Source organism: Sinohyriopsis cumingii, chromosome 4, assembly GCF_028554795.1.
Source record: "Sinohyriopsis cumingii isolate HCF-2022 chromosome 4, ASM2855479v2, whole genome shotgun sequence".
NCBI classification, from domain to species: domain Eukaryota; kingdom Metazoa; phylum Mollusca; class Bivalvia; order Unionida; family Unionidae; genus Sinohyriopsis; species Sinohyriopsis cumingii.
In genome coordinates this window covers 136,244,270-136,258,924 of record NC_142964.1, presented here as the reverse complement: position 1 = coordinate 136,258,924, position 14,655 = coordinate 136,244,270, and the positions used below count along the sequence as shown (strand labels likewise).

The window sequence follows — 14,655 nt, the reverse complement described above, 5'->3', positions numbered from 1 at the left end:
CACTAGGGATCCCTATAATGTAATGTTTCTGCTGAGAAAAAATATATTACTGTATTTTCTGTCCTATAAGTTGATTTGGAGTACTTCTTAATGTACAACAACACTACTATATTCTGTTATCAACTGACACCTCTGAATAAACAGTTGATTCTTTTATGATATCTACTGTCAAAGTTATCACATGAATATGCAGTGTTATTTACATGCTAAATAAAATATAGTTAGAACTTTGGCCAAGTATTTCAGCCGACAGTTGTTTGTGGGCAAGATCTGACAGACAAGCATTTCAGCTGACACCTATTTGTGGGCAAGACTGACAGACAAGCATTTCAGCTGACACCTGTTTTTGGGCAAGATTGACAGGCAAGCATTTCAGCTGACACCTGTTTGTGGGCAAGATTGACAGACAAGCATTTCAGCTGACACCCGTTTGTGGGCAAGATTGAGAGTCAAGTATTTCAGCTGACACCTCTTTGTGGACAAGATTTGACAGACAAGATCAAATTATTGAGGCCACCAACAGGGAAATGAGCAGAGGTGCAAGGTATTACTGGTATGCCGTGGTACTTTTTCTGGTGGTGCATACCATGGTACTTTTTTGCTGCATCAGTACTTCAGTAGTTTCCTTTAGTAAGGAATGTAACTACCTGATTAATTTATATGACAAAATAATTTTTTTAAATGAACTTTTTTCCCCAACAAACAGTCGTATTTGTCACAAACTAATCTGGAATATTTCAAATACAATTTTATTCATTATCCATTTTTTACATGTTTGACTCATGTCATAATGTATACCAATGGTGTGCCCAAATTAGATGTTTTGAAAGATATTTGGTTCAAATCTACATTTTTGGACAAATTTCAGATTAAGACAACTTATAGAGTATTTTAATGTTATGGATATGTATTCCTTTTGTGTGACTTTAAATCATCCTAAAATTTTCAAAAGCGCAATTGTTTTCTGCTTAAATTTTACTTGATTTCTTGTGTCTACTACATTTTTTCTCATTTGTCAAGTCAGTATGTTTTATGGTTACTGTCCCTCTCTGATAAATATCTTGAATGGCATCTCACTCAAAAATTAAGTGTCTATTATATCAATAGTATAGCTAGTAAACTGAAGGCTTTGTTATCAAAACTTCCAATTTTTATGACCATGCAATTTAATGTCAGCATACCATCTTTCTTGTACACGGTGTCAGCTATAGTGTACACTTAATCAATTCACTCTAGTTAAATTTACACTGTGCAAATTTAACCACTATCACACTCTGATGATTTGATTGGGGGGAGGCACTGTGATTTTCTTTTGAGCTGATCGCCCCTAATATAATTGTGGCATACCATGGTACGTATTGCAGTATGTTCATAAATACTGTGATATACTGCCGTACAAAATATTTCATGGTAACCAGCTCTAGAAATGAGGCTATCCAAAAGGAAACAAGAAATGCAAAGAAAATTAACAATAAAGACAAAAAAACCCTGAAAAGTCACATTAAAGGATTAACAAAACTTGAAATGAACCATTATTACAACAATCTAAACAATGCTCTTGGCTAATACTTATTATTTACATACAAAGAGAGAGAGGACATCATTTCTTGAGGTTCTCAATCCAACTGAGATCATAAAACCAGTACTGTAATTGATTTGGATTAATGATGGAGAGCAAAAGGGTGCTGGTATTGTCTTTTACTGGTATCAGGGTTTAAACGGTTATGGTCACTGGCTTGGATTGTCGTCAGAAATCAAAGACCAATACATCAATTATCAGTATAATCAAAGAGACGCTGAAACAACATCTTGTTAAGAATGAATATTTTAAATTGCAAAACTATAATTTGGATCATTGATGATCAACAAGTATTTTGATCTGAATTTTAACCGATATTAACAGCATTTTTTTAGGAACTATATGACAATATAGTATTGCAAATACATGATAATTATGTGCTTAATCTATGGTATTTTATAAATATTCATCAAAGATTTGAGTCAATAATGTGGGTTACATTCCCTTGTAGGATCAATTATATCAATGAAAATGACGTACATGTACTGGTAATCACTTGATTGCATCAAATAAAATACTGGTAAATCTAATATCAATAGACCGATGTTCAGGAAGAATTACATAATTGGAAATAAATATGAACAAAGCAAAATCTGCCTATATACAGACATGGTACTGAACAAACATTGGTATCGTTATGTGACTTGATTTTGGTTTTGCTGATTACATCTAAAAATCATGGTATTAACAGTACTTTAAAAAATGTCAATGACATAATGTATGTCTATCTGAGTAATGCATTAACAGATGTGTAATGTATGTCTCTCTGAGTAATGCATTAACACATGTGTAATGTATGTCTGAGTAATGCATTAACACATGTGTAATGTATGTCTGAGTAATGCATTAACAAATGTGTAATGTATGTCTGAGTAATGCATTAACACATGTGTAATGTATGTCTGAGTAATGCATTAACAGATGTGTAATGTATGTCTATCTGAGTAATGCATTAACAGATGTGTAATGTATGTCTATCTGAGTAATGCATTAACACATGTGTAATGTATGTCTGAGTAATGCATTAACACATGTGTAATATATGCCTGAGTAATGCATTAACACATGTGTAATGTATGTCTGAGTAATGCATTAACAGATGTGTAATGTATGTCTATCTGAGTAATGCATTAACAGATGTGTAATGTATGTCTATCTGAGTAATGCATTAACACATGTGTAATGTATGTCTGAGTAATGCATTAACACATGTGTAATGTATGCCTATCTGAATAATGCATTAACAGATGTATGACACATGACTATCTAAATAATGCATTAACAGATGAATAATGTATGCCTATCTAAGTAATGCATTAACACATGTATAATGTATGCATATCTAAGTAATGCATTAACAGATGCATAATGTATACCTATCTGAGCAATGCATTAACAGATGTGTAATGTAAGCCTATCTGAATAATGCATTAACAGATGTATGATGTATGCCTATCTAAGTAATGCATTAACAGATGTGAAATGTATGCCTATCTGAGTAATGCATTAACAGATGTATGATGTATGTCTATCTAAGTAATGCATTAACAGATGTGAAATGTATGCCTATCTGAGTAATGCATTAACAGATGCATGATGTATGCATATCTAAGTAATGCATTAACATATGTAAAATGTATGCCTAAGTAATGCATTAACAAATGTATAATGTATGGCTATCTGAGTAACACATTAACAGATATAAATGTATGCCTATCTGAATAATGCATTAATGTATGTATGATGTATGCCTATCTAAGTAATGCATTAACACATGTATAATGTAAGCCTATCTGCGTAATGCATTAACACATGTATAATGTATGCCTATCTGAGTAATGCATTAACAGATGCATCATGTATGTCTGAGTAGTGCATTAACAGATGCATAATGTATGCCTGAGTAATGCATTAACAAATGTATAATATATGCCTGAGTAATGCATTAACATATGTATAATGTATGCCTGTCTGAGTAATGCATTAACAAATGTATAATGTATGCCTATCTGAGTAATGCATTAACAGATGTATAATGTTGTTGTTGTTCTAGGGTTTAACACCATTTTTCTGCACAAGATAGACTATACATGGTGGCCAGATTAACTGGTGGAGGAAGAACCCTGGAAAATCCCGGGAAGAACCACCGACCCACGAGAAGCTACTGGCAGGCTTTCCCACGTACCCACGCTAGCCAAACCTTGGACTCGAACCCACGCAGACAGAGGTGAGCTGGCAGTGATCCAGAACGGTGAGCACTTTAGACCACTCGGCTACTCAGCGCCCCCAGATGTATAATGTAATATGCCTATCTGAGTAATGCATTAACAGATGTATAATGTATGCCTATCTGAGTAATGCATTAACAAATCAGGGCACCACTCATGTATAAGGTATGCCTATCTGAATAATTGCCAAAATTAAACACTGCAATATGCTCCAATTAAAGATTTGAGACATTTTAATAATGCAAAAATATGTTTTACAGCAGGTAAACAGCATGTACCCTGATCTCTCAGTACATAATATCATAGTAGATAATGTCAAATAGTCATCAAATCAGTCCGTTCATGACTGAGACTCCTCTAACATTTAAATTGGTCCCTGCTGTATCTTCTGAGTTACCATCAGGTTTGTTTCAAAATGATGTATTATCTAAAGTTGCCTGATGAAACCTTGACTGCTCTTATGAAATGAGAAATTTTCATTTTGAAACTCTTTTTGTTGTAGGGTTTAACGCCATTTTTCAGCACACTATAGGCTATACATGGCGGACAGTATTAATGGTGGAGGAAGAACCTGGGAAAACCCCGGAAAGAACCACCGACCCACGAGAAGCTACTGGCAAGCTTTCTCACATACCCATATTGGCTGAATCCGAGACTCGAACCCACGCAGGCAGAGGTGAGATGGCAGTGATCCATAACGGAAAGCGATTTAGACCACTCGGCCACTCTGGGCTCCATTGCAAATCTTGAAAGACACTGGTAAATTATTATTATTCAACCCACTGCTAGGGCTTCATTCGTAGACTATCACCCTTATGAACATCTTCTGCTTATGACAAACTGTGAACTGTCTGTACAAAGCATGTGACATATGAATGGGAAAATAACATTATTTCTGTTCTCCATATTTATAACATAATAAGCCATCCCTTACTCATGCTTAAAGAGTAATGCATTACTGGTTAAATATATTGAGCAAAACCTACGTGGTTGTTTGACGATGAATCTAAGCTAGGGGTTTAATGACTCATAAAAGCAATCAAGACAATGTTTTGCACCATAGAGAAACAGAAATAATTACACTGGATTTTAGTCCATTAATTTCGAGAGCAGTCTGTTGCCATTTCTTCTGAAATACAGAGTGGGTGTTTTCTGTAATTGTGATGCATCCACTGACACTGTGAAATGAACTGACTATAAAACCTGAAGCTATTCTCTTTACTGATTGAAATTATTAAAAAATACCTAACGCTCTCTGACTTCATTTGTTTTCAATATTGAATAATTGCAATTGCATTAGCTGGAAAATGTAGCAGAGATTTTCATTGGTCAGAATATAACCATGTGATCAGACCATACTGCCTTTATTTCTGTATAAAATGTATAGAGAACTGTTGTATACCAACTTCTATAAATAGAGTCATGTGCAAAGTAACTAACGTAAACTCTGAAACAGAAGGCATTCACACTGCATGCCTTTAAAATGACAAAAAAATATTGATGGCTTTATATCTTATTCAGGAAACTGAATAAATTGATTTTGACAGAAGCAAATAACATGTATACTTTTTCCTGAAAATATTTCATTCTTTCTTTGACAAGATTTGATCTAAGTCTAGAAAAAAAAGGTTGCATTTATGCCAGATCTTCTTCTTGTTGTTGTTGTAGGGTTTAATGCCATTTTCAGTACACAATAGGCTATACATGGCAGCCAGTATTAATGATGGAGGAAGAACCTGGGAAAACCCCGGAAAGAACCACTGACCCACAAGAAGCTACTGGCAAGCTTTATCACATACCCACATTAGCCAAATCCGAGACTCAAACCCACGCAGACAGAGCCAGATCTTGTTTTTTCACTGTGGCTGGTTACAAATGAAATTAAAACTGTATGTAAATGGATACACAAATTGAGAGGAGAGGGGTTCAAAGACTAACATTAAAACAACTGGACTCACAGTCCTACAATGTAAGACACAAACCCTGATAATTACAATGCTGGAGTAGGGGTGGGTGGAAGATAGATCCCGTCCGTCCCACATCATAATTGTCAATGTTGGTGTCTTTGTTTGACTACTGGACCCCAATTACCATACCCATTTACCAATAGCCATAATTTCATTTGTATGTAGCCACAGTAGGTAATCTAACCTGTCAATGAACATGAAAATAGATTTAAAGATATCGAATTTGGTTATTCAGGAGCCTGCACAACAATTAATCAACCAAGTCACACTCACCTGTCTATGAATCATTAAATCAAAGAGTAATGTCCAAGAAAACAACACATCCTTTGCTTCAAATATTGAACTTCTACTCAGAACACATGCCAATTTGTATAAAATATTAAGGCCATGCTGTGGAATGTTCAAAACCTTATATTGTCTACTGTTGGTGAAATTGTTTGTTCAATGATAACGTAGCTATTACATTAATGATTAAAAATCTTGTTCTATAAATAGCTATGTATCAGAAGCCCTCAACAAGAATTCACACACTTAAATATGGTTCTAAAACAGGAATAAAATATCTTTAAAAGAGCAAAATAAAAGAACTGATAAATTATAAATAATTGCAACTGACAGCTGATACCATCATTAACTCATAATAAACAACATTAAACTCTTAACTGTGGAATATGCAGACAGTGCACTGACTTATAAGGAAAGCTGAAGACCAGCAAATAGTCCAATATTTATGAATAAAAAACAAATATTGTCAAATAATGCAAGTTTCTCTGAAAACTTAAATTAAGACTCATTGACTGTATATATATATATATATATATATATATATATATATATATATATATATATATATATATATATATTCCTTGATTAAATGCATATTGCAATTAAATTATTCTCTCCAATGAATAATGCAGAATGTAGATCTATAACGATGTATATTCATTTTACCCAATTTCTAGATCTGTATGCCACCATTCAACTCATTATGTACTTACCATGTCCAATTAGCTTTCTATGCCACAATTCATATGTACTTATCATGGCTAATTGGTTTGCTATTCCACCATCCAATTCATTCTATATCTACCATGGACAAATGACTTTCTAAGCCACCATCCAATTCATTATGTACTTACCATGGCAAAGTGGCTTTATGCAACAAAAACTTCACACACTCACTCACCCCAAAGAGCAGATCTGTATGCCACAATTACTAAGAATTCCAAGTGAATATACAAGTATTTTGAAATTGTTGGAAATCATGTAAGTTGTGAGCCCCTGTACTGCAGAGTGTGCACAAGGGTTCAGGCTCTTGAACAGTATCAAATCAATGGAGTAAAGATAAAATGTTTAAACAGGAAAGTTCAAATGCTTGTGAACTATTCAGATCTAGTCAGTAAAGAGGACATTGATACAGCAAGAAACTATTTTGGTAATTAGTATTAGTTTCCATCACGACCATTAGAAAACACTACTTTTTATTAAACAAAACCAAAATAAAACTTGTAGAAAACAAAAACAAGTTTACACATTTCTTCTTTTAAGTACACTAGAGGGGAAAAAAACATAAAGTGAAGCATTAAGGCCCAATGGGGCAAGTGGAATTTTAGTCAGGGCAAGTTATTTTTTAAAGCCAGTTACCTGGCCCTGTGTATAAAATGTTTTTTTTTTTTTAGCATTGATGATCTGTGACAGCAGTGATCTGTCAGTACATGATATTATGGCAAAAGGATATAAGTCTATACTGCCTGTGGTTAGGTGCACATTTTTCTCAATGATAAAAAGCCTAAATGACCAAAGGCTCGGTAATTTGCGTTTTACTGTATAATGATAACACTGTTATGAAATTTTTCAAGACTTACAACATCAGCATCATCAGCCACAGTCAATTCTTCAGCTGCCTTCAAAACTGTGGCCAGATCATCGGACTTCACACCAGCTGCCTTCATCTTGCCAGCTATAAACTTAAAATAAACAACACAGTCTAATGTGGATCAAACAAGCAAATTCTGTGAATTTTTGTCACCTGCTTACTGTGGCAAGGTCACCAAAAGTATACAATAATGCAATGTGACTGTGACCATTGTGACAGAGTTGTTGTAAATTTACCAGACAGATGTGGAAAACATCAGAGTTTCAGGTCCCTGTCTCAAGGACATTTGAGAAAAAGTGCAGAAAAGAGGATGAAATTTATCAATGACCTTAACCTTGAAAAAACAACTATGTGATACATGAGATGATGTCAAGTAAAGAAACATAAGTGACCCATTGCTCATCCATGAATGGTAAACAGCTTTAAGATTTAAAACAGAAGAGAAAAAAAACAAGCATTAAAGATGACCATGTGACCTTGACCTTGAATACAGATCCCCAAATATGGAATGCAACACATCTTCTAGTGACAATATGCAGGTCTACAATATTTCATTCATTTATTTGAAACATATCTATAGTATAGAGCAGAAGGTAAAATGTAACTGAAACCTTAAATATTAGCCTCTGACCATGACCATGAAGACAGGACACCCAATGTGGTACATGACAAATATGCCAAGTTTCATTTCTTAACCCCATGATGCTTCATTTATAGGGAATCAAGAAGTGTGATGCAAAATTTAAATACTCATACATGACCTTGATCTTAAAGACAGGACCCCAACACAAGACACAATCGAATGGTAATGTAAAACTATACCAAATGTCATCCCTTAATGTAAAGTTACAGAGTGGAATGAAAATTGTGATGGAAAACTTGAAATACTGAGCTGTGACTTTGATCATGATGATATAACCCCCAGTGTAAGCAGCACATTTTTAATGTAGATGCATAAATATTTATCTCAAATGGCTTGAAACAGAAAGCATGGGAAAATAATGAAATAATCTGAAACAAGAACCCAATGCTGATATATCAGGGCAAACAAATCCTCATGTCAGTAGTTGTTCATCGCCATACCATACACTGGAATTGTGTTTTGAAAACTGAAGAAAAAACGTGTAAAGAATTATTTCCATCTTAGCCAAATCAGGTTGCGTTATTTTATGCCTCTGCAATGCAAGCCAACAAATTTCTATTCCAACTTTCTGACACTAAAAGGGCAAATGAAGTCAAGACTACTTGGAATTTGCTATACTTGCTTATAAGTTGAGTCAAACTGCAAACAACATAGATCCTGATCTGCTGTAACATGATGTGCCTACAGATCAGGGTCTATGTCATTTGTTTGACTGATTAGTCCTAAGAAAAAGCACAGACCCAGATCTGCAGGTGCACAGATGTGATGGCAAATCTGGGTCTGTGTAGTTTGCAATCGGACTTCTCTTATAAGTGAGAATACATGGTATCTGTGTTTTACAAACATATGATACACCGATTATAAAAAAGCAAAATTATTTTTTTAATTTATTCCCATAAGTCAAGTCTAGCTGCCAACAACACAGACCCAGTGCTGCCATTACATAATGTACTGGCAGATCGGGGTTTATGTTGTTTCTTCCACTGACTACTGCTAACAAACTACATTGACCCAGATATGTTGAAGTATTTAGATCGATCAGAGAGAAAGGACCTGTCCTCAGGGCACTTTAACTTAAACCACTGCATGCTTTAGTATGTAAATTTGGGAAATACGTATTTTTGGGGGGAGGGGTAATTATGCAATATTTACCCATCATTATTATGAAGTTCATCATTTTTGTTTCGAAAATTCTCACCCATTCAATGTGATTACCTCCTCCCACAGAGTGGAGAATTGTCAAGAAGATATGGTCCAGTTTTGCATCTTTCGTACCTGCACAGAAATAGTCATCTTTTTCATAGAAAATAGTTGTTGTTGTTATTGTAGGGTTTAACGCCATTTTTCAGCACACGATGGGCTATACATGGCGACCAGTATTAATGGTGGAGGAAGAACCTGGGAAAACCCCGGAAAGAACCACCAACCCACAAGAAGCTACTGGCAAGCTTTATCACATACCCACATTAGCCGAATCCGAGACTCAAACCCACGCAGACAGAGGTGAGATGGCAATGATCCATAATGGAGAGTGCTTTAAACCACTCAGCCACTTGGGGCCCCCCATAGAAAATAGTACACCTGGACATCAGAGTGGGGTGAGTGTGTGTATGTGATTTGGATTTGTAATGTAGCTTAACAATTTTCAGTCATATCGCTATGATGTGTCTGCAGTGTGGCAGTTTATAGCATTGTGTAGCACTGGGGCATCATGCCGCAGACATGTAGTATGATGTGGCACCCAGTAACATTATCCTGACATCAGGCCAACTAGTCCTAACACTAACCTCTTGCTGCTGAGCGCCAAGCGAGGCAGCTGTTAGTATCATTTTTACAAGTCTTTGGTATGACTCAGCAGGGGATCGAATACATGACCTCCCACATCAGAGTGGGGTGAAAAGAAGGTATTATGTAATAGTGATGGGTAAGTATTGCACATCTAAAATTAGTTCCACCCACCCCAAAAAACCACATTAAAAGTGTAGCAATACCTTACCCATTGCTGGTGTCTCAATGGGCCACATGTTGTGCTGCAGCTTTGGGTCCTAGAGAAAATAATTCCTGCACTTTGTTGTGCTAATGAGCGGAGGTAGAAGGAGAAGATAGTATGGATTGCCAAAATGCTGCCTTTATGATGTCCTCGAAGGAAGAGTGATTTAGACAAGCCCATGAGGCAGGGACAGCTCGAACCTCATGGGCTTTCAGTTACATAAAAGATAAGTCCCTATCAGTAAGGGACTGATAAGCTCTTTTGACTGTGTTGACAATCCATCATGGGACAATGGAGGCAAAATACCAATGGAGCCCTTAAGAGGAAGGGACATTTCCTATCATTTCTTTTACCTTTTGACACGTTTAAATAGAAAAGCAGTACCCCAACTAGACATATAATCATATCTTGATCATCTCCATCACAGTTTTGACTGAAACTGGGAATTTCTACAGGTGATGGAGCCATCAAAGGTAACTGATTTTTGGCTAACAGTCCTGCTTGACAAAGGAGAGATACGGATTCATAATTCCCATTACACCGGAGACAGCCAGCGTCAAAAGACAATGTATAAATTTCGCTGTGCCTTCTCGCTGATGCCAAAGTGAGTAAAAACACATTCTTGAACATGAGGTTCTGAAAGGACACCTCACTCAGGGGTTCACTGAGGGGTTTTGGTTAAGGAACCCAACCCACACCACCCACCCCCGCCAAAAAAAAAAACAAGATAGATTCCATCTGGGCATAAGAGAGTGGGAGAAAGATCTCTGCACCTCAAAATAATTAATAAGATCAGCAAGGTGTGAATCTGAACTGATTGCTGAGCCCTGAGAGAATTTAAATATGCTGGAAATGGTGTTTTTATAGCCCTTGATAGTTGATACCGAAAATCTTTTGATCTCAGAAAGTAAGTAACAGAAGTTAGAAAGGGACAGCTAGGAACAAAAGATTCTCCACCTGGCATCATAGACCTTGGATGCTGAAGCTCTCCTGGCTTGAATGATGTAGCTGGCAACCTAGCCCAAAAACTGGTAGATAGACAGCTTGAGATGAATGAGGTGTGAAGTGGAGAATTTGTGGGTTGTTGTGTAGGCAGAAGTCTCTGTGTTGTGACAGAGGTACAGACCTGGGTTGATCTAGCAAGAAGATCGTTGAACCATGACCATTGGGGACACAATGGAGCGAGTTCTGACTTTTTGAAAAAAACATTAGATAGCAGTCAGAATGGTGGGAGGACACAGACAATCCCACTGGAGGGTGAAACTGTGTCCACTGCCAAGCTCTCTGATCCAGGACTGGTGTTACATGTTTAGGCTTGAATAAACAGTAACACAAGAAAGAGTGAAAACAACAAACTTTGAAAAATAAAATAATTTATTTCCCTGAAAAAATTCTGTAATAATGAAAAAATATGAACTTGCAGTGTTATAGAATCAAATCCAAAAATAATCCAAGAATAATCCATTAATAAAATTGTAGATGTCATAATAACAAAATGTTCTACTGATTTCAAGTCTGAGTACTGACGAAGAATCCAAGATGGAAGATGACAACATATGCTGCTACCTGCAGTATTGAAGTCTACAGTTCCTTGTAGAAACAAGAAATATCACTCCAGTTTTGGAAATCTAAATACATTTCTTATAAGAGCTGTCTTTGTCCAAGAATCTCACATGAGCACAGGTATTTTCCAGGATAAAAAGAATTAATCCTTTTGAATCCAAGTAATTTGAAATAACTCCAAACAACACAACACCTTCCAGTGAAAAGAAAAAGCCCAACTGAGATTATTTCTCCAAAACAAAGGTTATATCATATTCTAAAATGCAGTTTCGAAAATCCCCAAGTTGTGAAATCAAAAAAGGGGAGTCATGTGATTGTGTTTACATCAGATATGCTTAACATGACCCTGACGAAAACCAATTATTTTACTCAAAGAAATAAAATTTTAAAAATTGTTTACATATTAAAACACGCAGTCCCATCATGACCTCGACAACAACCAATCATTTAAAAATAAAATTAGAACTTATTTATGTGGTTGCTACTAATTTTGAATCAAGGTCAGGATCTAGGTAAACACCTGGTGTTTACTAAAATGAACAGTCAAGGTCAAAATATTTTCTGGAAAAAGTATCATCTCCAGTGAATAAATTTACATTACAATAGCACGTAATGAAAAATAAAAAACTTTAAAAATGAAAACAAGCAAATTGAAATAAATATATATTAAAACAGACATAATTAAATCAAATATACATAACACTCGAGAGACATAAAAGGGAAGTGTGTCATTGACCCTAGTCACAAACAAGTCCACAAGGAGCTTTCTCCACAGTGAGAAAAAGGACTCCATTATGAAGGGTTGAAGAATACATTCTATGAGAACCATTTTATGCTACCTGGACGGACTGTCTGCTAATAGTTTTTCTTCTCCAGAATGTGGCAAACTCGGAGGGTATATTCCTCAAAGTGGTTCAGCAATGATAGTTCCAAACCTCCACACCAAGAGAAGGGGCATTTGTGTCTCCTTGATGTCAGAAATAGCTATGACAGGCATGTTGTCAGAAGAGATCATCGACCACCTTATACTGGCAATGCACCCTTATAGTGCTAGAAATATGGCTTTCATTTCTAGGTAGTTGATGTGTAAAGATTATTTGTCCAGAGTCCAATGATCCTGCAGAATTATGCCCTCCAGCTGTAAGTGAGTGACCCAACCAGAATCACAGTGTGTTAGCAACCAGATAGGAATGAGGATTAGATGCATGCATGGTCCCCCCAGACAGGAATCTGTCCTGATTCATCCACCAGTGAAAATATTGATAAAGTCTGGTCCATGAGAAATCAGTGCTGATAAAAAATCTCTGTAGTTTCCATCTCATGAGAAGGAAAATCTGTAGAGGGCACATGTGAAGACATCTCAAGGGAACCAGACCCACTGTGAATTTCAAGGTTTCCGATAGGGATAGGTAAAGGCAAACAGACAATGAAGTTTTTACTCATAATGCCTCCAGAAGTGCCAGGATTCAATCTATCTGATCCTGTGGAACCTGGACTAAGTTCTGGTTTGTGAGAAAATTCATCCCCACATAATGAAGTCCTGAGATGAAATGAGTTCTGACTTCTTCAGATTGTATAAAAGACCCAAATGAGTTAATGTGAACCAACAACGGAACAGATACTGATGGAGGAACTGAACCTGAACACTGTGAATTACCCTGTCATCCAAATACTGGAGAATCAGGGTTCCCAGTAATCAGAGATAGGATCCTGCAATTCAAAAAAACTGGATGAAGACTCTGAGTGAAGAATGATTCCAAATGGCAAATCCTGGAACTGAAAGACTTCCTGGTCCAAGAAAAAATGTAGGTATTTCTAATGTGGAGGAAAATCAGGTTTTGCAAATTGGCAGCCTGATGGTTGCTGGGGGCAGCCCAATCTGATAGATGCATTATGTTCCAAACTGAGGAAGAGGTTTCCGTCTTGAAATGTTCCTTCAAATGAAACTGGTTAATGGGAAGAGATTGATAATGATACAAGATTTCCCGCTTTTCTTGGTGACCAGGAGCTGCCAGGCCTGATAGGAGGCATCAAATGAGTTGTTTCTACCTCAAACTCATTAACGTTGATCATCATTTAGAACAAACCAAGCTGAAGAGTGGCTGGGCATCAATATATCCTTCAGAGTAAGTGATACAGAAGCACATTGTGCCATTTCCCATACGTGTTCATCATGGTGAGTTCGGGCTCTATGTGTTCTAGAAGTTCCAGGATGAAGATGATACCGCTTGTCTTTCAATGATGATGCTATTCCTCCAACCTTCCTTGTGGATGCCACCTGACAAAGTATGATGGCAGGACCCTACTGTGGGTCCAAGGTCCAGTAGCCTAAGAAGGCATAAGGGACCAATTACCAATGGAGGGCCCCACATTCCATATGGATTCATTGAAATAATAGGAAAGAGGGATATCGATCCAATCCACTTTCCTAGTCTGGACCCTCTTGGCAGACTCCCAATCTAGTACAGGGTATGATGATAGAGTGTGGATAGAGGGAATTTTGTTCTGATCCCTATCCTCATACTATAAGACCTCTGAGTGATGACTGGTGTAAATTTGGCAACTAGTAGATTATGACTGGTGGCTGGTATGATGTAACCAGTGTCCATCATACACTGACCAGTCACTTTTGATGAACTTACCGGTGCCTGGTCAGGAAACATAGGTATGTCAGAGCCCAGTTCATTTTCTTCATTCATCAAAGTACACTGTTGCTCCTCACACACAATGCTACCCTAAAATAAGCAGTGCACTTCCTTCCTTGGGATGGCAGCAGTACGCTACCCTGAAATAAGAAGTGCACTTCCTT

General features: G+C 36.7%; 1 protein-coding gene across 7 annotated transcripts in view; it reads right to left on the bottom strand.

Moving 5' to 3' along the window:
* The window catches only part of LOC149802147 (uncharacterized), an 88,808-nt gene that overhangs the window by 7,552 nt on the left and 66,601 nt on the right, over window positions 1-14,655 (bottom strand). For all 7 annotated transcript variants that reach the window (XM_089956553.1, XM_089956549.1, XM_089956550.1 and 4 more), the window contains one exon: window positions 7,640-7,741. In XM_089956553.1, the coding sequence (XP_089812679.1) occupies window positions 7,640-7,741 (102 nt within the window). The remainder of the gene's footprint in view (window positions 1-7,639; window positions 7,742-14,655) is intronic.